Here is a 25,872-nt window from a genome sequence, read left to right on the forward strand (position 1 = left end):
ATCTGTTTACCAATTGCAGATAGATAGCACCAGACCATGGGTCCAAAGAATAGATAAGAGTTCAGTACCTGCCTTCAGAACAGGACTGGAAGGTTACTGCTCTTGCCTTAACATAGTGATGGCATTTGATATATGTCGTCAATATGACTGTCTCTGCCCACATGGAAGAAATATACATATAATTGATATCCATTCTAAATAGCATATGCTTTATATATCTCACACTTATTAGAAGAACAGATTAACTAATATGATATATATATTGGGAAGCATTTATTGTAGATGTGCACAATATTCTTGGCCTGGCATATGGCACAATGTGATATTTGAGACCTAATGTGTAATACATATCCTATGTGAAAAAAATACTTGTGATGCTTATAAAACTTAGCATTTTTCTATGCATGTAACATATACATAAATCTGTATGTGAATGACTGGTCAAATACTTTCACACACTTGCATGAATGGTGATGAACATGTTATACCTATATTGACAGTCATATGTCATTTTCACATAGGTGGTTTTTTTATATAGATTTATTTGTAAATGAATTCTGTAATTATGCCTCAAGAGCCTGATCCAAAGGCCTCTGAAATCAGTGGAAAAGCTCCCATCAACTTGAAAGGGTTTTCGATCAGGCCCCAAGTGCCTGTTTTTCCTGCAAACCATCAGTTAGTATACCACTGAAAAGCATTCATATGAAAAGATGTTATATGCATACTAGTTTAGAAAATACGTGATCTTTGCAGTGATTGTCCTGTTTGTTTAGAAGGTGCAGACACATTGCATAAGACCTTTTTTTATGGAACAATGGTCATGAAGTTGCCATTCAAAGCCTTTTTTTGAGAACTGTACCACTGGTGAAGTCTGGGGCCAAAAGCACCTCTGATTTTAGAGACATTTCAGTTAGAATCTATTTCCATTAAAAAAAATAAAAGTAATGTCCTTTTTTCAAGGGCAGCTTAATCACAAGTATTGAAGGGAGTAAGCAGCTGGGCTCCACTTCTGCAGCAGAGGCCCAATGAGACCTAACATGCTGGCTGTTTCCCAACTATTCTCCCTCCCCTTAAAGCAAAATGAGTCTGTTAATTTTGGGATGTATTGCATAGTATCATCTCACAAGGCCCCCAAAGTCCTAGGCTGGCTATATGCATTGTGGAGTATTTGTGTTAGATGGGCAGGTGGAACCACAAAAATCGTACCCTGGCCTGCCCCAAACATGTTAAGAGTGGGTCTCTTCCTCCATGCCCAATATAATTTCATAATACATTGTTTTTTTAGATGGTCATAACAAATATTAATAATATTATAAATTATAAAAACATAATAAATATTTCAACTGTCAGCGCCGAATCCGAAACATAAAATAAAAAATGAGATAAATTTTCAAGGATTTCTGCCTCTGAAAAGCTGTGAAGCATGTTTTGCTAAATTTGTGACACCTGGCTTTATAACCCTACTGGGCAAGTGAAATCCATGGAAAATAATTTCAAATTTACCTCAGAGAGAAAATGCCGAGAGCCAACAATTTTGTAATGCTGTGAAGATGTTCAAATACTATGTAATGGGCATGACAGTTACAGTATGTGAAATTTAATGCTCTGGTTGCTTATTGATCTCCCCTTTAGCTGATGGTATGGGCACAAGCATGTGCACTTAGCACCTGCGGTTTCTACATTAACTCTATCTTTAGCTTTGTTATCCAGGGTACTTTGAAAACCACTCTTCATATCAAACTAGGGTCCTTTAAAATGTATAGATATTTCCTAGACTCATTTTATTACATTTATTTTTGAGTGCAAGGTCTTTTAAATAATATTATAAATCTCAGATGATTAAAATAAAATTTTTAGTGTTTTGTTTTTTAAACATACTCGTATTAGACTTCAGATCCTTTTGTTGCTGTTGTCAGTAATAAAAACCTTCCTGGATTCTCAGCTGTGCTCAGTATTTTCTGGGGGCTGCAGAGAAACTGGTTGCATTTCCTTAAATCTGGACCTTGTTCTAATAATTCTGTAATAATGGATGTTAGCTGACTATATCCTATGATAAAGCGTTTGGGCTAGCCCTAGTGGCTCATGTATGAGCCTGAAAAGTGGTGAGGGGGCACAGAGAGCAACAGACAGAGCGGGGCAGGGAGAATCCTGGTATTTGCCCTTCTTAAATGCAAAATGTGGAAGGATATTAGTTTCGTCAGCAGAGCTAGTTACTCCACACCAGCATGGCTGTGGTTTCCCCATCCCCTGTTCCCAGTGGTTGGAGGTGCTGCATCTAGTAGGAGTCACAGCTGATTGCACTCCCCAGTGACCCAGAGGCATTTTTCTTTCCACTGTCCTCCATAATCCAGATACCCATCTGCTTCTGCTGTATGCCTCCACAGTGACTGCTACAGCAACAGTATATCACTTAATGAACTCATTATGACCATTACCATTTATTTGTATTGCAGTAGTATCCAGAGGTCAGTATCAGGATCAAGGCCCCATTTTGTGAGGCAATGTAAAAACACATAGGAAAAGTTGGTCCCTGCTCTGAAGAATTTGCATTCTAGAATGAAAATCTAAGTTTTGACTTCTTAGAGATTCTTCCTGTTTTTCCTCAAAGGTTTGCCCTTCATTTTCATGGAAGGGAACATACAAATACCAGCTCGGAATTGAGGCCAAGTGCACTTTGAGTTTATCCATCTCCAGACTTTGACATTAATCTCACTGTATTGTTATGCACAAATTATCCATGGAATCGAATGAATCAGAGAAATTTTGTATTAGCATAACCCATCAGTGGGTCTGTGTTCCAAATTCCCCTGTGTCTAATCTGCAAAGAAGACGAGTCTGTTATAACACCATCTATAGACTCTGGAGCAACACATGGTTTTAGTTCTAGTGTGTCAGCCAAGTTGGTGGCTGTTGTATTAGAACAGGGGTTCTCAAACTAGGTGTCGGGACCCCTCAGGGGGTCGCAAGGTTATTATATGGGAGGTTGTGAGCTGTCAGACTCCACTCCAAACCCTGCTTCCCCTCCAGCATTTATAATGGTGTTAAATATACAAAAAAGTGTGTTTTAATTTATGACAGGGGTCATACTCAGAGGCTTGCTATGTGAAAGAGGTCACCAGTACAAAAGTTTGTGGACCACTGTATTAGAATGTGAGACCATCAGAGATTATGATGCCAAAAAGCATCTGTTGTTGAGTGTTAAGCCTTTAGCAAGCCTAAATCAATATTAAAATTTGAATGTATTCACTTAATTGAGAACCTCGTACACACCCTGGCTTTTTGCTTAGGCAGCTCTCCTGCTGCAGACTAGGTATTTTTAAGAAGTCCAAGTTTGCTTTTGCCTGTGCCAACATGCCTACGTGCATATTGGAATTTGTACCTATTTCTTTCTGGGTGCATATCAGAACATCCACTGGGCATGTGTATACATTTTAAGACATAATCTTGCTCGAAGAGAAGAATCCATTTAAAAAAAGTCAACTGCTTGATCAGTTGAAAAGACCTAAATAATATTATATTGTGTCCATTTCTAGCGCCTTCAGTCCAATGATTTCAAAGTGTTTTACAAGCACTAATGAATTAGGGTTCAACGGTCTTCTTAGGCAAATCTCTCCCCCCCCACGCCTAGCATTTTACAGATGAGGAAAAACAGAGGCATAAAGAATTTAAGTGACTTGCCTAAAGCCAATGTATGACAGCGACAGGAATAGAACTCCGATCCACTAACTATCTACCGTCCGTCTTAACCACAGCACCATCCTGTTTTCCACTTAAAATGGAGGAGAATTTTTTGTGGAATAAAAATACAAGAGGAAGAATAATAATTACGGTATTCTATCTTTATTTGATCTCTCTTTTGTTTACAAAAAAAAATCTTTGCTTGGCATGTTCTGTGTTAAGACTGGTGCTTAGCATTTCACACCTATATTTAACACCTGGTGAAACACTATTTAACTCTTTGGCATTGGCTGTTAGGAGGAATTTTTGCTACAATTATCTGGATTAAGTAGACACCATTCCCATTTACTATCATTAAGCTAATTTGGTTCCCTGGGAGCTATCCTGATAAAGCTCTGCCTAGTTAAGTGGTATATATTTGTATTTATTTTCTCAGCATCTGTTTGATTGTCTTTCAGTGAAATGGTGGGAAGAAAGCCAAGCAAAAATAGTCCTTAGTCTTTGCTCTTTTCAGATCCTTCACAATTCACAAAAGCCATGTTCATCCAAAAATATAAAAGCCCTCCCACCGTGAACAAACGTGTGCACACTCTCTCACACGCACACCTACAAGTCTGAAGAATGATTAATAGATGTTGGAAACTGTGTAAAGGTAGGTAATTATTTTTCCCAAAGCAAGAAGTTTGCTTGCTTTCCACCAGTGTAGAGCTGATCAAGTAACCGGTCTATACCTGCTGAAGGAGGATGCCGAATGGTAAAGGGACTAAAAAATGGATGATGCTGTCAAGGTGCTTGCAGTGATGCCAACAGTTTATTGATAGGGTCTGCTGGGGTGGGGCTCAGGGGCATTCTATCAGCAAAAAGAGGCCATGTTTGAATGATTTATCATTTCAACTTCCTATTATAATTACTTAAAGTGCTAAATCATGTGTGACAAATCTAACACTCAACTGGGCAAGAAGATTGCCAGTCCCCTTTCGTTAACAGCTACTGGCAAAAGAACAATGCTCCCTTAGGTTAAAACAACAATTAGAGGACCCTTAACATATCAAGTCAGGCCTCTGAGAAGGGATACTGGTAGCAGACATTTTTCACACATAGCTAAGCTGTTTCAATGCATAAATTAACTCTGAGTTCAATTACATCAGTCAAGTATGTTGTGCATATGCATGACTGGGGGCAAGTGAGAACCAGAATGTGGTCCTGTTGATTTATGAGAAGGGGTAGAGAGGTTGGACTTGGTAAGCAAAGCCAAACAGTACCTTAGCAGGAAGGAATATCAGTCTTTAGACAGCTGCGCAGTTATAAATACTGGTATTAGAACTGAGATTTTTGTTTGCATTCCCATAGTCTGTACATTACTTATTTTCCTCCATCCATGACCCAGTCAGTTAATTAAGTCTTATATACTCTGTAATCTGACTGATTTGTTTAATGGGACAGTAAAATGTACGATGATTACATAAACCAGAAAACATTTGGAAATGGAGTGCAATTTGGGAACACAAGTTATGAACAATTAAGTATTTTATAGACAACTCTAGATCATGCATTTTGATTCATATTAGTCTAGATGGAGTCATGTGGTTCTTGGCCTTGAGAACCTATGAAGCCTGTTTGACATATGATATGGGGAGGGAAGGTGAGCTGTATTGTGCGAAGTACAGTGCAGTTTATGGTGTGATGTCTGCCAGTATTTTTTGACAGATTGGATTATAGGAAGAATGGTAGCACAGATAGTGTAACTGTTGGTAAATCTGAGTGTAATGAAAGAAAATTGAAAATATAACACTGCATTTGAATCAAAATGGAAAAGAGAAGAAATCTGAAATTTTCTTTGTGATAACACTGTATAGAAAAGTACAAACAGCAACAGTACATTTCTAGAATTCATTTTCTATTGCTAAGATTCATTTCTGACTAAACTGGATTCAGTGAACCATTTGAATGATCTCAGTTACTCAGTTATTATAAAGTTTTAACTGAGGTAACACCAACCAACCAGTTTAAAGAAGCACTGTCACCTTGAAAATCGCACTTCTACCTGAGGTCTTTGTAACTACAGTAATTGCAAATTGCATCTAATATTATAAAAGGAAGGTAGGAGAAGAAAACTTATTTTTAGTTGCTTACTTTGCGCATTTGATAGTATTTTGGGTATAGTCAGTTTCACAGTTACAGTCAGTTTTTTCCTGTGCTAAAAGACACCTATTCAGAAGAGCAAAACGGCTGTTTAGATTTTAAAATTCCTGAAAAAAAAACAAAACAAGTTTCAGGTCTTATTTTTTAAAATGCTGTTTATCAGAAACTGAGATTTTAAAAAAAAATTCAATTTGTCAGTATCCCATAAATTTAAAAAGAAAATGATACCTGCTTCTTTCAAGTTAACACTGAACTTGTCCCAAATGGAACAGTGACTGTACTGTCTTATACTGTCTATGAAGTTACATGAGACTTTAAGCCATGAACCGAGGAGAGACTGTGATCCAAGAATGTGTTTGTCTAAGGTCTGATCTGTTAGTAATCTTTGCATTAACTTCAGTGGGGTTTGAATCTGGCCCCAAGAGAGGAATGAAAGGCAAATAATATTTTTGCCTACACTTTTTGAAGATTCACTTTTCCTAGTCATGTCACTAATTGTGTGAACTTGAGTAAGTTGCTAGACATCTCTGTACTCATCTATAAAAATCTGTATTTAACCTGCTACAACAGAAATTGACTCAGCTGAAGGCAATAGAATTACAATGGCTTGAAACTGATGTAAGTGAGAAGCAAATAAGGGCCAGTTTTTGCAAAACATTTTCATTTGTACACCTACAGTAAAAATAAACATTTAATGAACAGGACTAGTGGGCCTGCTGTGTGGGCACAAAGAATAGTTTGGATTTTAGAAATGTTACTTAGGAAGAAGCAGCCAGATTTGGAGGCATCCTGCATATGAAAGGTGGGAGGAAGGGAAGGAGTAAAAGACAGCCCCCGCCCTCCAGATTGCAGGCCTGAATGACAGAGGAGGGATGTATTGTCTGCAGATACAGAGAATGAGGGAGGCCTTTGGAGGAAAGATTAGAAGTTCAGGACTGTCCATGTTATATCTAAGTTGACAGTGAGACATCCACATCCAAGTGGAAATGTCTGAGGTATTCGCCAGGATTCGAGATTGTTTGAAGAGAAGTTGCTTAAGGGTGGGAAAGTAAACATACAGCTGGTAGTTGAAGCTGTTTAAGAAGATGAGGACACCCATTCTGAAGTTGTAAAGGAAGAGAGAAGGCCAAGAACAGAGCCAAGTGGGATTTCTATAGAAAATGGGAAAGGAAAGAGGACCCCGCAGAAAGAGTTGGTCAAGGCAATTAAAAAAAATGAATCCACATGGGTGATGTATATGGAGAACAAAACAAATAGGAGTTCATAAGATCTTAATAAGGAAAGGGGTTTTTGAAGACTTCTGACTTTTTAATCCAGCTCCTGTCTTCAGAATAAGTGATTAAAGAAATCCCTGTGCTCATATATCTACTGTATGGATCATTCTTAAGACTAATTGTTTTGCATTGCTAAGACTTGCCAGATTTTTTTGTAAGCCATCTGTTGAGAGTAATCACAGTAAAAGCTGAAAGCTTTTCAGCTAACACAATGGTCCATAATTACTGGGTCCAATGTTGGTCACTCCTGAGTAAAGAAAGTATATTAGCACGAAAGGATAGCTGGAGTGCATTTAATGTAAACACGGCCTTTGCAAAGATTTTGAATGTGCAGGCTACGTTCTATGCAAATCAGACCTTTATTTTATATTACGTGAGTGAAAACAAACTTCTTAAACTAATCAGATCTTTTTTATTGACAACTATAACTTTAAATCCAATCAATAAAAACAAATTTCAAAGGTTGTGATCTGAGAAATTTTATACCAAGTTTGAGGTTGGATTGAATTTTACAAATGCTATGTCAGACTGTGAAACCAGAAGTAGTTTCATAACCTCATATATTATGTTTTGTGTATGATTAGGGGACAACAGCTATAAGAGACTCCATCTTCAACTTAAAGATTTCCAGTTTCATAGGTGTATAGTACCAGTTAAGTCCCCTCTTCTCCCCTCTTTCCTCTCCTCCTAACTAGATGGTTAACTGCAAGTAATAAGAACAGTTGTAGGTAATGGGGGCAAATGACATATCAATACAAAACATCTTGGGCAGGGGTTCTCATACTGGGGGTCGTGACCCCTCAGGGGGTTGTAAGGTGGTTACATGTCATCGTGAGCTGTCAGCTCCATGGGGCTGGTAGCGCTGAGCCCCCATTAAGTTAAATTACCCCCCTCTCATTTTAATTGGTAAGGGGTATCACGCTCAGAGAATTGCTGTGTGAAAGGGATCACCAATACAAAAAGTTTGAAAACCACTAATCTTGAGGTTTTAGGCCTTATGTTTCAGGTTTTTAAAATGTTTTTTTTAAAAATATAAGACATTTTGGGGGTAAATTTGAGAAAGGTCTTGTAAAGTGAGGCCCCTTTCTAGGGAGGGGCTTGGCAGTATATGAAAAAGTTTTAAGTTCTGCTCATATAACTATCCCATCTTCATTTTATAAATCCATCCAACATGATAACATTTGAGCAGTGAGATTGTTTAGGTAACATAGTTTGGTTTTATATATAATCTGGGGAAAATTCATATTCAACTGCAGCTTTAAAAGGGACTAATGCTCCCCTCCAGTGAGAAGCATCAAAGGTGAGTGTGGGAGAGAAACATTCAAAAACTCAGGCCATGTCTACATCTAAAATTTTGCAGCGCTGGTTGTTACAGCTGTATTTGTACAGCTGTATAGGGCCAGCGCTGCAGAGTGGCCACACTTACAGCAACCAGCGCTGCAAGTGGTGTTAGATGTGGCCACACTGCAGCGCTGTTGGGCGGCTTCAAGGGGTTTCGGGGAACGCGAGAGCAAACCGGGAAAGGAGACCAGCTTCGCCGCGGTTTGCTCTCGCGTTCCGCGAACCACCCTGCAAACCGCAGGGAAGGAGACCTGCTTGCTCGGGTTCGGGGAACGCGAGAGCAAACCGGGAAAGGAGACCAGCTTCGCCGCGGTTTGCTCTCGCGTTCCGCGAACCACCCTGCAAACCGGAGGGAAGGAGACCTGCTTGCTCGGGTTCGGGGAACGCGAGAGCAAACCGGGGAAGGAGACCAGCTTCGCCGCGGTTTGCTCTCGCGTTCCGCGAACCACCCTGCAAACCGCAGGGAAGGAGACCTGCTTGTTCGTGGAACGCGAGAGCAAACCGCGGCGAAGCTGGTCTCCTTCCCCGCTTTGCTCTCGCGTTCCCCGAACCGCCGAGCAAGCAGGTCTCCTTCCCTGCGGTTTGCAGGGTGGTTCGCGGAACGCGAGAGCAAACCGCGGCGAAGCTGGTCTCCTTCCCCGGTTTGCTCTCGCGTTCCCGGAACCACCCTGCAAACCGCAGGGAAGGAGACCTGCTTGCTCGGGGTTCGGGGAACGCGAGAGCAAGCCGGGGAAGGAGACCAGCTTGATTACCGGAGGCTTCCTCAGGTATGCTGGGATACCTGCTTATTCCACGGAGGTCAAGAAAAGCGCTGGTAAGTGTCTATACTTGATTACCAGCGCTGGATCACCAGCGCTGGATCCTCTACACCCGAGACAAAACGGGAGTATGGCCAGCGCTGCAAACAGGGAGTTGCAGCGCTGGTGGTGCCCTGCAGATGTGTACACCTCCTAAGTTGCAGCGCTGTAACTCCCTCACCAGCGCTGCAACTTTCTGATGTAGACAAGCCCTCAGAGGAGTTCACTTCATGGAGTTGGGGCCGTTTTCTTCTCCAGGGGAGAGGCATTTGCATCCTCAGAGTTGGGACATGGACACAGTTTACATACCTCAAAATTTCTGATGACCTATGGGAAAACACAAGGCTGTCTAAGCAATACCATCTCTGGGGATGGACTTTCCTTTCATGCTGATGACAGGCCCTTACCTCCCTCTGCTAGCATCTCCCATGGGAGTTTTGCTTCTGTCGGTTCTCTTTCCCCCTTTCTCCCTCCTCAGGCATCATTGAAGTCAATGAGACTTAAGGATGTATTTAAGTGTTTTGCTGAACTGTAGCCGAATTCACTGTTCTCTTTTCAGAGGAGTGTAAAACTTAGGGTTGCCAACTTTCTGATTGATTGCAGAAAACTGAACGCCCCCTGCCCCACCTTTTTCCAAAGGCCCTGCATCCCACTCATTCCTTCCCTCACTCCCTCCGTCACTCGCTCTCCCCACCCTCGTTCATTTGCTCATTTTCACCTGGCTGGGGCAAGGGGTACAGGCTCTGGGGTGGGGCCATAAATCAGGGGTTCAGGGTGCAGGAGGGGGCTCCAGGCTGGGGCAGGGGATTGGGATGCGGGGGAGGTGAGGGCTTCTGCTGGGGGTATGGCCTCTGGGGTGGGGCCAGGGATGAGGGGTTTGGGGTGCAGGAGGGGGCTGCAGGCTGGGGCAGAGGGGATGAGAATACAGAAAGGGGCTCAGGGCTGGGGCAGGCAGTTGGTGTACGGGAGGGGATGCAGGATGTGGGCTCCAGGTGGCACTTACCTGAGGTGGCTACTGGAAGCAATGATGTCATCTGGCTTCTAGGCACAGGGGTAGCCAGGAAGGCTCCACACACTGCCCTTGCCTGCAAGCACTACCCCCACAGCTCCCATTGGCTGCAGTTCCCGGCCAATGGGAGCTGTAGAGCTGGCACTTGAGGCGGAGCCCCCGTGGCCATCCCTGCACCTAGGAGCTGGACGCGCCGGCAACTTCCAGGAGCCATGTGGAGCCAGGGCAGGAAGGGAACCTGCCTTAGCCCTGCTGTGCCGCCAATTGGACTTCTAATGGCCCAGTCAGCAGTGCTGACCGGAGCCGCCATGGTCCTTTTTCAACTGGGCATTCCAGTAAAACACACAGAGAGCAGTTAATACAGCCACGTCTCACTGCTCCTCTGACTGCTTCATTATGATCTCAGACTGCGTGGAATTCACACAAAGGGATTTCTGTGGGCTCTCAGAATGGGAAACATGCCTACAGTTGTGTTTTCCTATTTGCACTTTCTGCTGCAGTACAACACTGGCCTGTCCCCATCTGCCAAAGGAAAAAGGGAGATTCAGGCCCTCAGGTGAGAAACTCTGTCTGGATTAAATTATCATCTCTCTTATCTCTGTCTTTCCCTATTTTAAGGTCATGACATCTTGAGGGAATATGTTTAGGTGTATCTCATCTCTTCATTTAAAAAATGAATAATCCAAATAAAACTAGGCAGCAGTTAGATTGCGGACTGAGGGTCATTATAACGTGAGTTAGGTTGTGATTCAGAAAATTACATTAGATTATAAGCATGGATGAATCTGAATATGCAGAATTGTTACTTTGCAATTAGTATTATTTACTTTCTATCTCACAAGTCAGCACAAGTACATTTTCAATAGTTACAGATTTGAAAGAGTAAACTAAAAAGATTTAAAGTACACACACCTCAATAACATTAAACATGAACTGATGAAATTACAATCAAAGCTCATTATAATAATCAGTACCTGTGTCAAGAAACCTTCATAACAAAATGGGACTTTGTTAAACTTTCCAAGACTCTGTTGTTAGATAAATTAAACTAACTGGAATGCTTCTTTCACAATATTTATTAAATAAACATTGGACTAAGCAGTCAGTTTGTGATTCTGCCCCTGGAAGAGGCAGTGCATTTGTTTCACTGCTTCTGGAGCAACCCAGGAGTGAGATGGTGACTTGGGGAGTCACAATATCACCTAGAGCTATGCTCTAAGTAGGTGGTACGTTGCAACAGGTCTGTGCTTGTCGCAGTATCTGCTCCCCAAAGCACTGCCATAATTATACTGCTACGAATGTTGGGGTACGGAGTCCAGGCTCCATCCTCTCTTGCCACTTTCCACTCACTTGTGCAAAGGTGGGGACATAGAGGTCTTATTGAGCATCCATTTTCCCTGTGCATAAGTGGCAACAATCTAGTCTTACACCCCCTTTTGCTGCCTTGTGTTGACATGCAGGATGGGCCACGGTCTGGCCCTCTATGCAATTTCAAAATACCTTTTAACACCTGTACAGAAAATAAATAGCTTATGTTTATGGGTTGGTATCCATACACCTCCATTTTTTTACTCTATAATTATTCATAGTTTAATTGTATAGGAGGCTCCTATTCCCTGTATGTTTCAGAGAGATACAGCATACATGAAAAAAATCTATCAGAGATTTATGCAAGATTTTATGTGAAAATAACAGGGAACAGGATGAACGGTTAAGAATATGCGACAATAGGATGCATATTGAACTTACATTATTTTTGTAACATCTGCCTAAATGCTTTTTCTTCTGAGACATGACAGATCTTTAATTTATTCTGCATGCTGCCAATCATAAGTTGAGAATAGGCAGGTGTGTGCTTGGACTGAAGGAAAGGGTTTGATGTGGGGATTTTTTTTTTTTAAATCACGAGAATTCCCTTTGTAAATGATGTGGAAGGATGAGCATAACTTTCTGTAGACAGCAGCTTCTCCTGCAGTTCACCCAGGCAAACAGTCCTTTGCTCTCACTAGAGGACCAAGAATTAGTTGCCTGCTTCATTGGTACTTGTTCAGTGGGTCCATTGTCACCTCCTCACCTGCAATATCTCAGTTGCCATAGTCAGTGTTTGCAGGAGCCTTCTGCTACTGCCAGTGCTCCCAGCCAGCCTGGAGTAATCACCTTCCTTTATCTAGTCTTAAATTCATGCATCTGAGAGAGAGGACGCCAACTGCCAAGTGGACAGGCATCATTGGCTTTACTCACCTATGCACAGATGGGTGGATGTCTTCTCTTACTCCCTTTGCCCTTATTCCTTTGTAATTTTCTGAACAGGATCAACAGGGACTTTTTGTTGCATTCAACCAGTTTTCTGTCTCCTCCTTTACTTGCAGTGTAGGATGTAGTAGCACTGGTGTATTCTCCAATTTAACACCAAAGTGGCCTTTTACTCATCTCAGGCCTCCATTTCTCTCAAAGGTCACCTGCACGTCAAAGAGAGAAAATTCAAACGCTTTTCTGAATGATTCATATGATGAGGGTGACCTCTCAGCCTGGGGGTGCATTGCTCTGCAGATACTGCTCAGAGAACAGTGAGGAGGGTATTGGTGGAAGGACAATCCACTCACTCACTCATGCTTTTATATGGCTTGTCTACGCTTACTGGAGGATTGATGCTGCGGCAATCAATGCACCGGGGTTGATTTAGCAGGTCTAGTGAAGACCTGCTAGATCGACCGCTGATCACTCTCCCGTTGACTACTATATTCCACTGGATCAAGAAGAGTAAGGGGAGTCGACAGGAGAGTATTTCCAGTTGACATCGCATAGTGTAGACTCTGTGGTAGGTAGATCTAAGCTATGTCAACTTGAGTTACGCTATTAATGTAACTCAAATTGTGTAGCTTAGATCGACTTTCATGCATAGTGTAGACAAGGCCTCACAATCTTAGGCCTTGTCTGCACTAAAGGGAAAAGTCGATTTAAGCTACACAACATCGATGGGTCTTCACTGAATTGACCGCTGATGCATCAATTGCTGCAGCGTCAATCCTCCGGTAAGTGTAGACAAGCCCCCAGTTTGTTTAAACTTCATCTATATTTTCAAAATGTAACATGGGATTTTGGCTGTGTGACTCATTAAGATCAAAGGTTGGTGCATCACTATAAATCAATAGTTCTTAACATTTAGAAGGAATAGTTATTCGTAGACTATATTTTGGAAGTGTATGGCTGATTTATTACATATATATGTGGTCTTGCTTCACGTCCAGAGAGATTACTTGATGTAGTGAAGCTGAGCTTTTTTTCTCTAGCAATATCGTGCATATGTGAGAGATGCATGGCAGCAGAATGCCCAGGGCTATTTTTAACTCACGCACCAGATTTTCGGGTGTTTTTTATAAATTGATCACTCTTTGGAATTAGTTTGGGTCATTCAGTTTGGTCACATTAATCCTGTTTCAAGCAGTGCCCACCCATTTCTGTGGTTGTATATCATCCTCTTGTAACTGTCAACAAATTTGAGAGCTGTCATTTCTACAAAGGCATGGTAACAATTTAATGTCAATTATTCGTAATAATCAAGTATTTTACTTCTGTTATTTAACTTATTTCAAAAGTGGAGATACCTGTTGTTCTCAGCACTTAGATACAAAGATGATAAGCACCTTTAAAATTGCATTTGAGAGTGACAGAAGAGAGAGCCTTAATGATGCAGCATGGTTCTTTTCTCCTAATTATTTTAGAACACCTTAATTCAAATTTAAATTCTCCACTAAGAGGCAAATCTTGCTTGCCTTGATGTCATTGAGACTATTTGTGTGAGGAAAAATATCATCTTTTCAATGAATGATACATACATCATATGCTACATTCCATCATTTAACTTGTGCTTCTTTCATTTCTAAAGATATTTTATGGTTTAGAAATTCTTGTGACGTCATATGTCTAAATATGATCTACAGTACGCGTTCATAACAAGGTCTTGGTCTGTAACTTGGAGGAACTTTACAATCTTCTGGCTTTCCTGTATGATGGTGTTTGCACAGATGGGGAATTTTCATTTGAAAAACTAGGCTGTGCTTAGTTTTCATAGCACATACATTGAATAGGGTTCTTATGTGTTGTGTAGTTTTACAAGTAAGAGGAATGAAAATCTATTTGGAAATGGTATTGATGCCCTGCATGATGATATATCAGGCAGATAATTTTTGTCCAGCCATGCTGCCTAGATGGAGAATGTCACTAAGTGTTCCCCCTTGAACTGCTTAATTGGTAAACAGTTAACCAGGCATATAATATTTCAGAATATAAAGTCAAGCAGTGTACTTTTGCTGCACCTTCATTACACTCCCTGATTATGTAACAGACAGAGCATTTGTCTGCACCAGTTACTGTTCCTGCTGTCAACAAATAGGCGTGTCGTTATGGAGATAGCTTCCACATCTCATCATGGATCTTAGCAACGGCTACTGGTACATTAACTCATTGTTAGTAAGGGATATAGACATACAAAAATTGCATGGCGAAAGTTTTACAAAAACAGGGTCCTCTATCATTGAAGCTCACTTAACTGAGGGTAGCACATTCCTTATCCTCACTATTAGCCAGCCACTAAGAACACACGTATGCATTATGCCAGTTTACTGCAAATGTTAGAGTTGGGTTTAGAATGCAGGTATTCCTGGCTTCCAGTTCTTTACTCAGCTCCACACCTAAATAATGTCTCTTAACAGTCATAGCAATCCATGAAATGTATTTACACAGAGATCCACTCCTATCTCAGAAGACAGAGGAGCAGGCGTGTATAGATTTCCAGAGCACTGCAAGTACATGATGATGATGCATCTAAGCAAGACATAATCCCCACATGTCAACAGACAGTCTCAGTATAAAAGCCAATTGGAAGAAACAAGCAGAGATTTTATTTTAAATCAGATATCAATAATCTGTTTCTAAGGTCTTGTTAATTATAAAGAATTTTAAAATATAGGAGTCAGATGTAGAAAAAATGTCTCTTTAAGCTACTTAGTAATGGATAATGTTACATTTTAAAAAGATCTTTCCACCTTTTCTGCACCTGCTGAAGTTGCTGTAAGTATACCACTTATGTAATACTCCTTATACTTAGTCTACAGCCAGCTGGTATAGCTGGGTCTTTGATTTTTCTCTTTTTTTATACTTTGGAGGAATTTGTGAGTAGCTTGATGTATTTGACATCTATGAGACAGCTTCTTGTATATGACGAGCAGTGTGTTATATCACCCAGCTGTGTGTATTTGTCTGTACATCAAGCTGAGGAGCAGCACTTAGCCAGATCTGACAATCAAATGTGAGCTAGTACTACCCACACTCAAGAGGGCATTTTAATGTTGTGTGCTTTTGCCAAGAGCTTGGCATTTGACAAAAAAATTGTCAGAGGTGTTTCTCCTCTTCTGTCTGCTAGCCTTGCGTTCTGATTTTTGTTTAGTTTAATATAGTTTTATTGTACAAACAAGAAGAGTTATAAGTTATGTTTCAAAGTCAGGAAAGGCAGCCTACTGTTTTCAGTGTAATAAATAATGTTAATATAAAAGTCATACAGTGTTTTTTGTAACATAAAAGAATGACTGTTTGGGAATATGCAGCACACTAACATGTCTGCCAACTTAATCTAAAGTTACATTCTGCTTGGTTTCACCAATGACTCATTGTCAGTTTATAAAGTGTCCCCAAAGAAAACTATAGACTGAAAGATCAGAGTACATTTCTAGTCTGTAAATGTCAATGCTGTTCTTGTCAGTCTAGTTAGGATCAGTGAATGTCAGTCAGTGAGTGGTGATGTTATTAGTCTGTGCTACCTGCTTTTGGTTCAGACTGACTGACCAACCTGATAGCCATAATACTTCAGTGTTCCCCTCCACAAGTGAAGCATAGTCTTTATTTGCCTTATGCTATAACCTCAGGACAACAATAGTGAAAATTTGTATTTTGTCTTTTATACCCTAGCATTGCATTTGTGTTCTTAATAGTTTAGCTTGTTTTGTCTCTGTTTTTATTATAAGATCAGAGATTGGTCTGTGTAATATTTTCATTCTTCTCAGATGCAAACACCATAATGGGGAGGATCAGTTTAGGATAGCACATGGGACACATTAACCAGGAACAATGGGATTATGAAAAGGGAAATTTAGTGAATATTAAGAAAATCTTCTTGAGAAAGAAACCTTGTAGCCTGTGAAATATTCTAAGCAGGAAGTAGTAAAAGCCAGATTAAGACTAGAGAAAGGACTGTAGGGATGTAGAGAATAATCTTGCAGTGGCAGAGGAATGGACTAGGTGAAGTAGAAAGTGTGACTACTAATTTTGATTTATTTAATTTGATTTGAGCTTGTTGATTTGTTTCAGAGTTTTAACATTGTTATAAAATGTATTTCATTTCTGATTTCATACACATGCCTTTTTCTTGTACCACATGAACATTTTTAATATGCAAAAAAAATTAAATGTTTCCCATAGTTGGGGTTGTATGGTGGAAAATATTTAAAGAAGAAATATATTAAGGATTTGAAGCCCCTTGTATTCAAGCATTCAAATGTTAAGGCTAACTTTTAGCTTCTTGTGGCATTTCTAACTGCTGTTAGTATCATTATAATTTTTATTAATTATTTGTTAAAGACCAGTGATATGCTCAGTACTGCACAAGATACAGTCCTTAAAAGGTAAAAGAGAGACACAGATGAGATGCACTAGGAGAGGCAAAGGAAATATTGACCAGGAATGTTGAGCAGAATCTTACACTTTCTCAATATTCTCCTTTTATATCAGGTTCAGGCAGAGATGGAATTTGACTGATGGGGCGGAATCTACATTGGTCATGGTTTAAAAATTATTGCTTCAAAAACTCTGGCTAGTGCCAAACTCTCTCTTTTTCATGGTCTATGGTGTTAACTCCATAATAAAAACACACAGTGTCAGCTATCTATTTTATTAAGACATACATGGAGGAAAATTACGGGTTACAAACCTGCTTTTCTTAACCATTTTCTTAAATGATAGAAATATTAAGTAGTTTACAACCAAAACATACTCATTTTACTCAGAAAACTGTTAGTTCTGTCAAATTAATTGCCTCAGCCACTCAGAAAAGAACAAAGATAAAAGAAAAAACATGAGAAGGAAAAGGAGGGGAAGCTCTTCTTTTTACAGGCAGGTGCTGGGTGACTATTAGCCACAACTGTGATCTGAAGCTATTTCCTTGGCCAGGCAGATTTCCTGGTCCACATGAAGTCAGGTTGGAAGACTGGATTGGAGATGAGATAAAGAGGACGAAGTTTCCTTTTCTTTTCTAGTTGGCAGGAATAAACAGACACTATATGAGACACAGTCTACAAATTCAGGATTGTTTAGAGTGTTATTAAACCACAGCCTGAGGTACACTAGGCTTTACATCCATTAAACCCAGAATTTGAAGCAGAAAACAAAGAAAAGCAAAGAAATGAACAAGATCCAGCATTTAAACCAGGCAAGGTTCTGCAGAACCTTTGGCTACACTTGAAATTTCAAAGCGCTGCTGCAGCAGCGCTTTGAAGTGTGAGTGTGGTCAGAGCGCCAGCGCTGGGAGAGAGCTCTCCCAGCGCTGCATGTAAACCACATCCCTTACGGGTGTAGCTTGCAGCACTGGGAGCCGTGCTCCCAGCGCTGCGGCACTGATTACGCTGAGGCTTTACAGCGCTGTATCTTGCAGCGCTCGGGGGGGGGGGTGTTTTTTCACACCCCAGTTGCAGCGCTGTAAAGTGCCAGTGTAGCCAAGCCCTTAATAAGTGTACTTTCTTAGTGTAGTAAGGGAGATTCTCCAAAGGAAGAACTGAGGATACCAAAAAATACTGTATTTAATCCTCTGAAACTACAACTGAAATTGGGAAAACTCAATTAAGTGGGCAAAACTCAATTAAGATGAAGGTGCATCTACTTCTCCTTATTTAAGATGTGTTTTCTTAAATTTTGGCTAGTGAAACAATACTAACTTTCTATACTTTTTATATTCCTAACACAACTAGTTTATTATTTAACTGCTTCTGGCTTCTTTGACTAATTTCATATCATCCTTTTTTTTAACAGAAACAAAAGCTTCTTGAAGAACTTGGAGAGAGTTGGCTTCCATATCTGACACCTAGAGATGCCGAATTCCACCAACTGGTATTGTATCTTATTTTTAACTTTATTTATAGTAAACTTGATTGGGCATTCTTATCAAACAGCAAACCAATCTTTATTTACTGGTGCACTATTAGAGCTGACAAGACTAAAATGTCACTTCTAATTCCTTTCTGAGGACTGACATAGGTAAGGTCTTGGTGTATGAAGTGGAGGGTGAGATTATTCAGCACTCAGGACAGAGCAGAATCAGGAACCTTGGTGTGAAATTCTTCTGCAGTAAATGGGAGTTTTGCCATTGACTTCAACAGGACCAGGATTTTACCTTTTGATCTTTAGTTCACACTTGTACATGGTAGCTCTAAAAGTCTCCTTTTTAATCTTTGTTTAAAGTAAAAGCTCACATAACATATAAAGTACTTTCTGTTTTTGTGTTTTCTTGTAATTTGTGATCAAGTGAATTGTATGACATTGATTTACAATATCTCATGCTTGACTGGAGTAAAAAGAGCACTGGGAGTCACTGTTCTTTCAGAGGTCTTCATGACTTAAATCATCTAGAGAACATGTTCTATAGACTGGATTTGGCAGAGATGAAGAGTCTTTAAAAGTGAGATTTAAAATATGTGGGTTAATTATGCTTATAATTCTAGTCACAAACAATACACAATGGTTAAAACCTGGCACAGAACCTGAACTACAAAAGCCAGAATGCACGCCTCAAATGAAATTTAAGGAAAGCTAAAACAGGCCCAATAGTCACATAACTAAACCAAATTAGTATACAGAGGCATAGCATTAAAGAGCTAGAAGAATACTCCTACGTGTATCTTGGCCCTTTCTCAGATCAAATAGAAAACATGTGGAAAGAATTGTAAGTTCAGTCAAACGAGGTTGGAACACATTCAGTAAGATGAAAGACATAAAAAGGAATCTCTTACTTAGCCTGAACAACTATAGCAAGAGTTCCTACATTACAGCCGTGTCAACTTTCTTGTATTGACATGTGGCTCAAAGATGGGTATAGTAGCAAAAAAAACAGCACTGGTCTTGTGCTGCAGGAAGGGAGGATATTTTTTTGCAGAAGCTCCTGAACAAGAAGAATTTTAAGATGGCAGCTTTCCACATTGCAGAGAGAAAGAGTGGTCTGGGTTCAACTCCTGGCTCAGTTTCACAGACTTCCTGTGTGATCTTGGGCAAGTCATTTGATCTTTCTGTGCCTTACTCTCTATCTGTAAAAAAGGGATGATTAATATTTCCTTTCTTCTCTCCTTTGTCTTTCTCATCTATTTTGAGGTATTTGGGGCCTTCTCTGTCATTTTACCTATTTGTACAGTGCCTAGCACAATGGGACAGAGATACTATTGGAGCCTGTACTGTAATATAAATAACAAATAGTAATAAAACACATGGTGGACAAACTCGCTACCAAGAAGAAAAGCACTATTATGGAGCGCTTTTCTTGTTAGCGTCCTCTTCCCAAACCAAACCAAACCAGCAAACAGACTTCCTTTCCAAGGTCTCACCAACATTCAGTAAAAGTTCTTGCCCCTTTTAGGGTCTGACTCAATCACCATTTTCTCCTTCCTTGATTCTGTTACATCCCTACCATCTGTTTCCATTTCCTTTTATACCAGCGTCTGGGCCTGATAGCTTGAGCCTAGCTGTGTGTCCTCCACACTTCTTAGCCCTTCCCTGCAGAGGTGACAGGGAAAGACATGGTTGAGCTGAGGTTGCCACATGGAGTTTCACAGAATCCATACTGGTAGAAGGGCTTTGAGAAGAAGATAAGCAATCAAATTAGACCAAATTAAAGTAATTAATGCTATTGAAAATATCGAGGATCTTACACAAAGCCTATTGAAGTCAACTGAAAGTCTCCCATTGACACCAGTGGGCATTGGATCAAGCACCAAATGAGCATGGGTAGAACTCATTGCCAGAAGGTGAGATAACAACTGAACTTTTATAGCCTTGGAAGGATTATACTGAGTAAGTTTGTGATGTATGTACATAAAATATGCCTCCTGTTTAGTTTGTGTGTGCATGCATGTGCATTTGCACATATATGTGGTAACGGTAAACATCACAAACACCTTTCATTTAATAACCATGATATGAATTTTAAATTCTTACTTAAATAGCTGCTGTGGATGTCACAAAGTTCTGCTCCTACCACTAATGTTATTTCCATAGTACCTGTATGTACTTAAATGGGAAAAAAGGGAGAGACTATAGAAAACAAAGGCCTGGTCTACACTGGAGGGAGGGGATCGATCTAAGTTACGCAACTTCAGCTATGTGAATAATGTAGCTGAAGTAGATGTACTTAGATCTACTTACCGCGGTGTCTTCACTATGGTGAGTCGACTGCTGCCGCTCCCCTGTCGACTCTGCCTGCAGCTCTCACCGAGCTGGAGTACAGAAGTCGACGGGAGAGTGCTCAGGGATCGATTGCTGCTTGCCAGTCCGACCGGTAGTGAAGACATACCCAAAATACAACAAAATGCATGATGATGTACCGTAGATTAGTCTGTATGGCTTTCCTTGTTTTGAACGACCTGTCTTACTTAAGAGTTTCCAACCTGTGAGCAATGTGGTTTGAACAAAATGATGTTGGGAGGGTTAGGCAGAATATCATTCAAAAGCTGCTGCGTGCCTAGAGGAAGGAAGATGTACTCTGAGCACAGTCCTGAAGTCCCTACTTTAAAAGTACTTCCATTGCACTTCCTTTTCAATGAGCATTTTTCCTGATCAGGGATTTTAGAATGTGACCTCAAACCTCACCCAGAGCAACGACCCTTTTGGAAATCAAACAGTGAACAGCATCTGAGAAAAACACTAGAAAAAAATATAGTAATAAATCAGAGAACTTCCCAAATGTCTTCAATGAAACATAACATCTCATAATGTGAAATATAAATGTCAACTTGCTTATCAGGGGACCTCTTCATTGGTTTGCAGCTGTGGTCAGGTGCTTGAGTGGTGGGGTTATTATGTCTCTTGAAAGCAAATTATGTGTTAGACACCATGACATGGCCAATTTTTAAATACTGTTTATGTAATACATATAAGAAAAATTAAGCACAGAATGTTCATGTTCATTCTGGAAGTTATCAGTGCCATAACTACTTCTAGCAGCATCAATACAAACTGACCTTTAACATCTGCTGTAAGAGTGACAGCACACAGGACATGATTCTTTTCAACCAACATGGTGGCATTCAATATGAATTCAGTGTTTACCCTGTTTTCTGATCCCTTAATGCTTTCCTTGTGCAGGACATAGCATGACGGCTGGTTGGAGATTTAAAGAATACCAAACAATATTTTCAGATGATATGTTTAAAATATGTTTCCACTTCCTGTTTTCTTCTGAGATACGAGTGTGTGCTTTTTAGGGTAGAACTCTAAAGACACCATATAAGAAATATTGATAAAATAGTTTTTAAGCTTGTAATCTTAGTGCACAAGCCAAAAGTAACATGCTTCTGATTTGGCTGACATTGAAATGTGGAACACATTACCTCCATGTTTTAAAAGGAGAGTGAAATATTGGTGCGTTTGAATAAGCTCTGCATCTTCCTCTCAGATGTGTATTTTCAGACTTCCAGTTGCTTTGCAGCATCTTGTTTAATTCCATCCTCTCTTCGTTTGTTTATTTCTTTGCTTGCAACTTTACTCATGCAATTCATGTAACAACTTCAGTAGATTAATGGTGTTTTTAAAACTGTATTAAAATATACAGCACCTTCCTAAATTTGTAATGATGATATATGTGATTTGGCTATTGATTAATATAAAAGTCTAATCTGACCTTCTCTTATGCTAAAGTTGTGCAAAGAAATCCAGCAGTGATGCTACACAAGTGAACTACTAAAGCATTAATTTATTCCTTAAGTATTACTTATATGCAGAGCCTTATATACCTGTGCACAATGGGATCAGATTCTGTGGCAAGAACTAAATACTGCAACAAGCACCCGTAGATTCTGTAGTAGTATTAAATATTTTATCTCCATGAAATAGCCTTCATTCCTATCCTCATGCTCCCAAACACACTCACGAATATGGTTCAGAGTTGAAAATACTCATTGACATAAAATTCCTCAATAACTATTTTCAGTAATTATTATTATTAATGATGTTTTTCACAGTATTCTTCAAGCAGCTCATGGGGCTCAGCAGTCATGTGGCCCAGCTCAGAGTCTCCTTCCCATATGTGCCAGGAAAGCGGGGAAGAGGTCATCATCTCAGCTCTTTGGGTTGTGGCTGCTGCTCTGTTCTCCAAGCAGCTGATCTCAACTCAGCTTACCTCATCTTCCCAGTCTATACTTTGGTACTCCAGCTCTCTGGTTAGAAGCTGGATTTTAGCTCCAATACCTCAACTCCCTGTTGCCTGCTTCGTGGAATGGTGCAAAGACCACATTCTGTAATCCAATTAATTTATCTTTGTGGGAAAAGCTGGGGAGCAAGAAGCACTTGCAGGCAGGTCCCAGCAGAACAGGAAGATTGAAAACAAAATGTGGGATGACTGGGTGTAACAAACTAGCAAACTATCTGGAGTCTTTGATAAAGCCAAATTGTATAACCACAGAATCACAGTGTCTTTGGAGCTCTGATTGAGATCAGTGGGGCAGATGACATCTTTTAAAGGTGTTTTGCCAGGCTCTCTGCAAACTCAAGAAGACAGCACTTCTCCAGTTTACTCTCAGATCACATTTTAAAGGTTAATTTTTTTTTAAATCAAAGATGAGTTTCCTAGAGCACAATTCTGCAGCTGTAGGATAGTGAAATACTGGGGCCCTGTTTATAGATTCTGGCCAACATTTTAAAAATTTTGTATCTAAAGTTTGACACTTAAGTTGCCTCATTTTTAGAGTTGCTGAGCACCTGCAGTTCCCACTGAAATCAGATTTTAAAAGAAAATGCTTCCTTGGGAATTTTTGTGGATAGTCTTGTGAAACTTTTAGCATACAATATATTAAATTAATTTTAACAATTACCACCCAATGGTGTCATGGTTTATTAATCAGTTCAATAGTATCTAATGCAACCCCATTGTTACTGCTAAAATAGTGATCTTTAGATGCTTTCTATTTCAATTCGTTAATAACACATGATTTTCAAAACCGAGGTGTAATAGTAAGTTACAAAATCAAGTTTAACCATTTAAACTTGGAGAGACAGAAGATGGAAATATAGTTAGGTAGAGAACCAAATCTGAGTTATATCTTTGATGGTTAGGTGATGGAAAGGTGGTTGTGAATGTGATTGTTGTTGATTCAGGCAAGAGACAGAGGGTCTTTCCTTGGCTGAGCAGGACCTCAGGCTAAAAAGAGAATTTAGTGTCTTCTGGCCCAAAGATTGTAACAGTAAGCTAGACCCAGTTGCTTGATGGACTCTTCCCTTTCTTGGTGGCAGGGACCAGTGAAGGCAGTGTTAAGTGAACCGGCAGCCTCTGTCCAAGGGTGAATAGGGTTAAATTGTCAGAATGAGAAACATCAAGGCCTGGAGGTAGGAAGTCTGTAACTAATCCAATTAAGACCATAATTTGAAGCAGAATATTAAAGTAAATGCAAAGGGAAAGAGACACACTGAACACACACAGTGCAAAGATGAACAACCATCAGCCCTTAAGTCATTCCCTAGTATTTAAAACTTTCAGTTTGTACATACAAAAAATGTAGGATGTTGATCAAAATCTCTACCACATTTTCCCACTAGATGTGTTCACTCAAAAAGCCCTGTTTGTAAACTGAATAACTTCAGCACGGGTCAGGAACATCAACAAAAATCCTGTTCTCAAAACAAAAATCCACGTTGCTTAAGTGCTTTTGTTGCGATTAAGTGTTTTTAGAATTTTACCCAGAGTTCCAGGATAACAGTTCATTCTACAGGCCTTAAATGCTTTACAGTCACTTCTCTTTAGGTAGGCAAGATGCATCTCAGATCTATACTCTGTTTGCAGGGAGTAGAATGGGAATCCCAGAGTGTTTCAAATAATACATTGAAATATTTACACAAAATAATAAAAAAACTTTGCTGCTGATGAATTTACTGTATTATTTCCTCTCTTTGTTTATATGGGTGTCATAACCTTACAGTTCCTGAGAGGAATATTTTTCAATGTTGCTTAACTCAGCCGTACTAGTACTGTATTTTTTGTGCATTCCCTGTTGCAACTAGCAGTCTTCCAGGTCAGTGTTCAGCAATCGTCTCAACTGCTGACATGTCTCACAGAGGGACTGCAATGATTGGTCTTTTGTTTTGTTTTTTTCAGCAGAGTAAACACTTGCTCTATAATGGGGGTTCACAAACTTTTTTCACAGTGTGGATCAAATCCTTAGATAGGGCTTGTGTTATAGTCCAACTCCCATCCTGTTTGCAATCATTTAATATCCAGTAACAACTGCAGCAATGTCAAGGTCCAGTTTTTTTCTCCCAGAGATTTGGAAAGGGATGAGCTGATATGGAAGGGATATTATTTTATTATGTCAGCTGTGCATATTTGTATTTTTTTTTTTCTTGGAGTAGGACAAGCAGCCTATTATGTGTTGTGAACATTAAGTTATACAAGGCCAATTGTAGTTTGGGATAGATATCTCTTCATATTTTATAAATCTAAATAAAATAGTGTTCCTTTAAGAAGCAGCCATATGCTTTCTCTTGTTCGAAGCTCTAAGTGTTATGTAAGGATGCATTTAAAATGTGTCTAGATTATTAATAAAGAACAACGTGCTGATTTTTGCCTCCTAGATTGATAAAAGGAAAAAATATTAGTGCATTGGATTGGTAACCTTAAAGATTTAATTTAACTGCACTGTATTCCTTTCTTGTGTTGAAAATTGAAATTAATTGGCAGGGTCCCCCTTTCCCAGGATAGAATCCACCAGTATGGCCTGCATTTTTTGTTCCTAGATATATGACTTTACCTTTGGCAGTATTGAAATGCATATTGTTAGCCTGTGCTCAGTTTATCAAGCACTCCAGATTGCTCAATATCAATGACCCGTCTTCTTCATTATTTACTACTCCCTCAATTTTTGTGTCCTCTGCAAACTTTATCAGAAAAAAATTTGTTTTTTCAGGTCATTGATAAAAATGTTAGATTGGTTCTTGGCCTACACTATCTTTGTAGAATCCCACTAAAAACACAACTGCTTGATAATGATTCCACTTTTAAAATTACAAGTTAAAATGAAAAGTTAGCCAGTTGTTAATCCATTTAATGTGTGCCATGTCAAAGTTGTATTGTTCTATTTTGTTAATATGTCATCTGGTACCAAGTCAAATACCTTTCAGAAGTCTAAGTATATTACATCAACACTATTACTTCTATCGTCCAAATGTGTAATGTCAACAATTAGGTTTGCAAGATCTATTTCCATAAACCCATGTTGATTGGCATTAATTACATACCCTCATTTAATTGTTTATGAATTGAGTCTTGTATCAGCCATTCCATTACAATGCCCTGAAATGACATCAGGCTGGCAGGCCTATAATTTCCCGGGTC

At 39.7% G+C, this 25,872-nt stretch overlaps 1 protein-coding gene and 1 long non-coding RNA gene across 9 annotated transcripts in view; one reads left to right on the forward strand and one right to left on the reverse strand.

Annotated features, from left to right (window-relative positions):
* Positions 1-25,872, forward strand: part of FTO (FTO alpha-ketoglutarate dependent dioxygenase) — a 342,599-nt gene that overhangs the window by 57,331 nt on the left and 259,396 nt on the right. For all 7 annotated transcript variants that reach the window (XR_007769286.1, XM_050922553.1, XM_050922554.1 and 4 more), the window contains exon 2: positions 18,318-18,395. Coding sequence is in view for 6 of the 7 variants with exons in the window: in XM_050922553.1 (XP_050778510.1) it covers positions 18,318-18,395 (78 nt within the window). In the remaining variant the exon portion in view is untranslated. The remainder of the gene's footprint in view (positions 1-18,317; positions 18,396-25,872) is intronic.
* Positions 1-25,872, reverse strand: part of LOC127034089 (uncharacterized) — a 41,326-nt gene that overhangs the window by 3,698 nt on the left and 11,756 nt on the right. Inside the window, exons 2-4 of one of the 2 annotated variants that reach the window (XR_007769298.1) lie at positions 20,697-20,810; positions 12,483-12,700; positions 10,679-10,763 (exon numbers count right to left, since the gene is read on the reverse strand). This is a non-coding gene — a long non-coding RNA (uncharacterized LOC127034089). Of the gene's footprint in view, positions 1-10,678; positions 10,764-12,482; positions 12,701-20,696; positions 20,811-25,872 lie in introns of those variants that run through there. The other variant, XR_007769297.1, reaches the window with a different exon arrangement.

This window comes from Gopherus flavomarginatus, chromosome 14 (assembly GCF_025201925.1).
Source record: "Gopherus flavomarginatus isolate rGopFla2 chromosome 14, rGopFla2.mat.asm, whole genome shotgun sequence".
NCBI lineage: Eukaryota > Metazoa > Chordata > Testudines > Testudinidae > Gopherus > Gopherus flavomarginatus.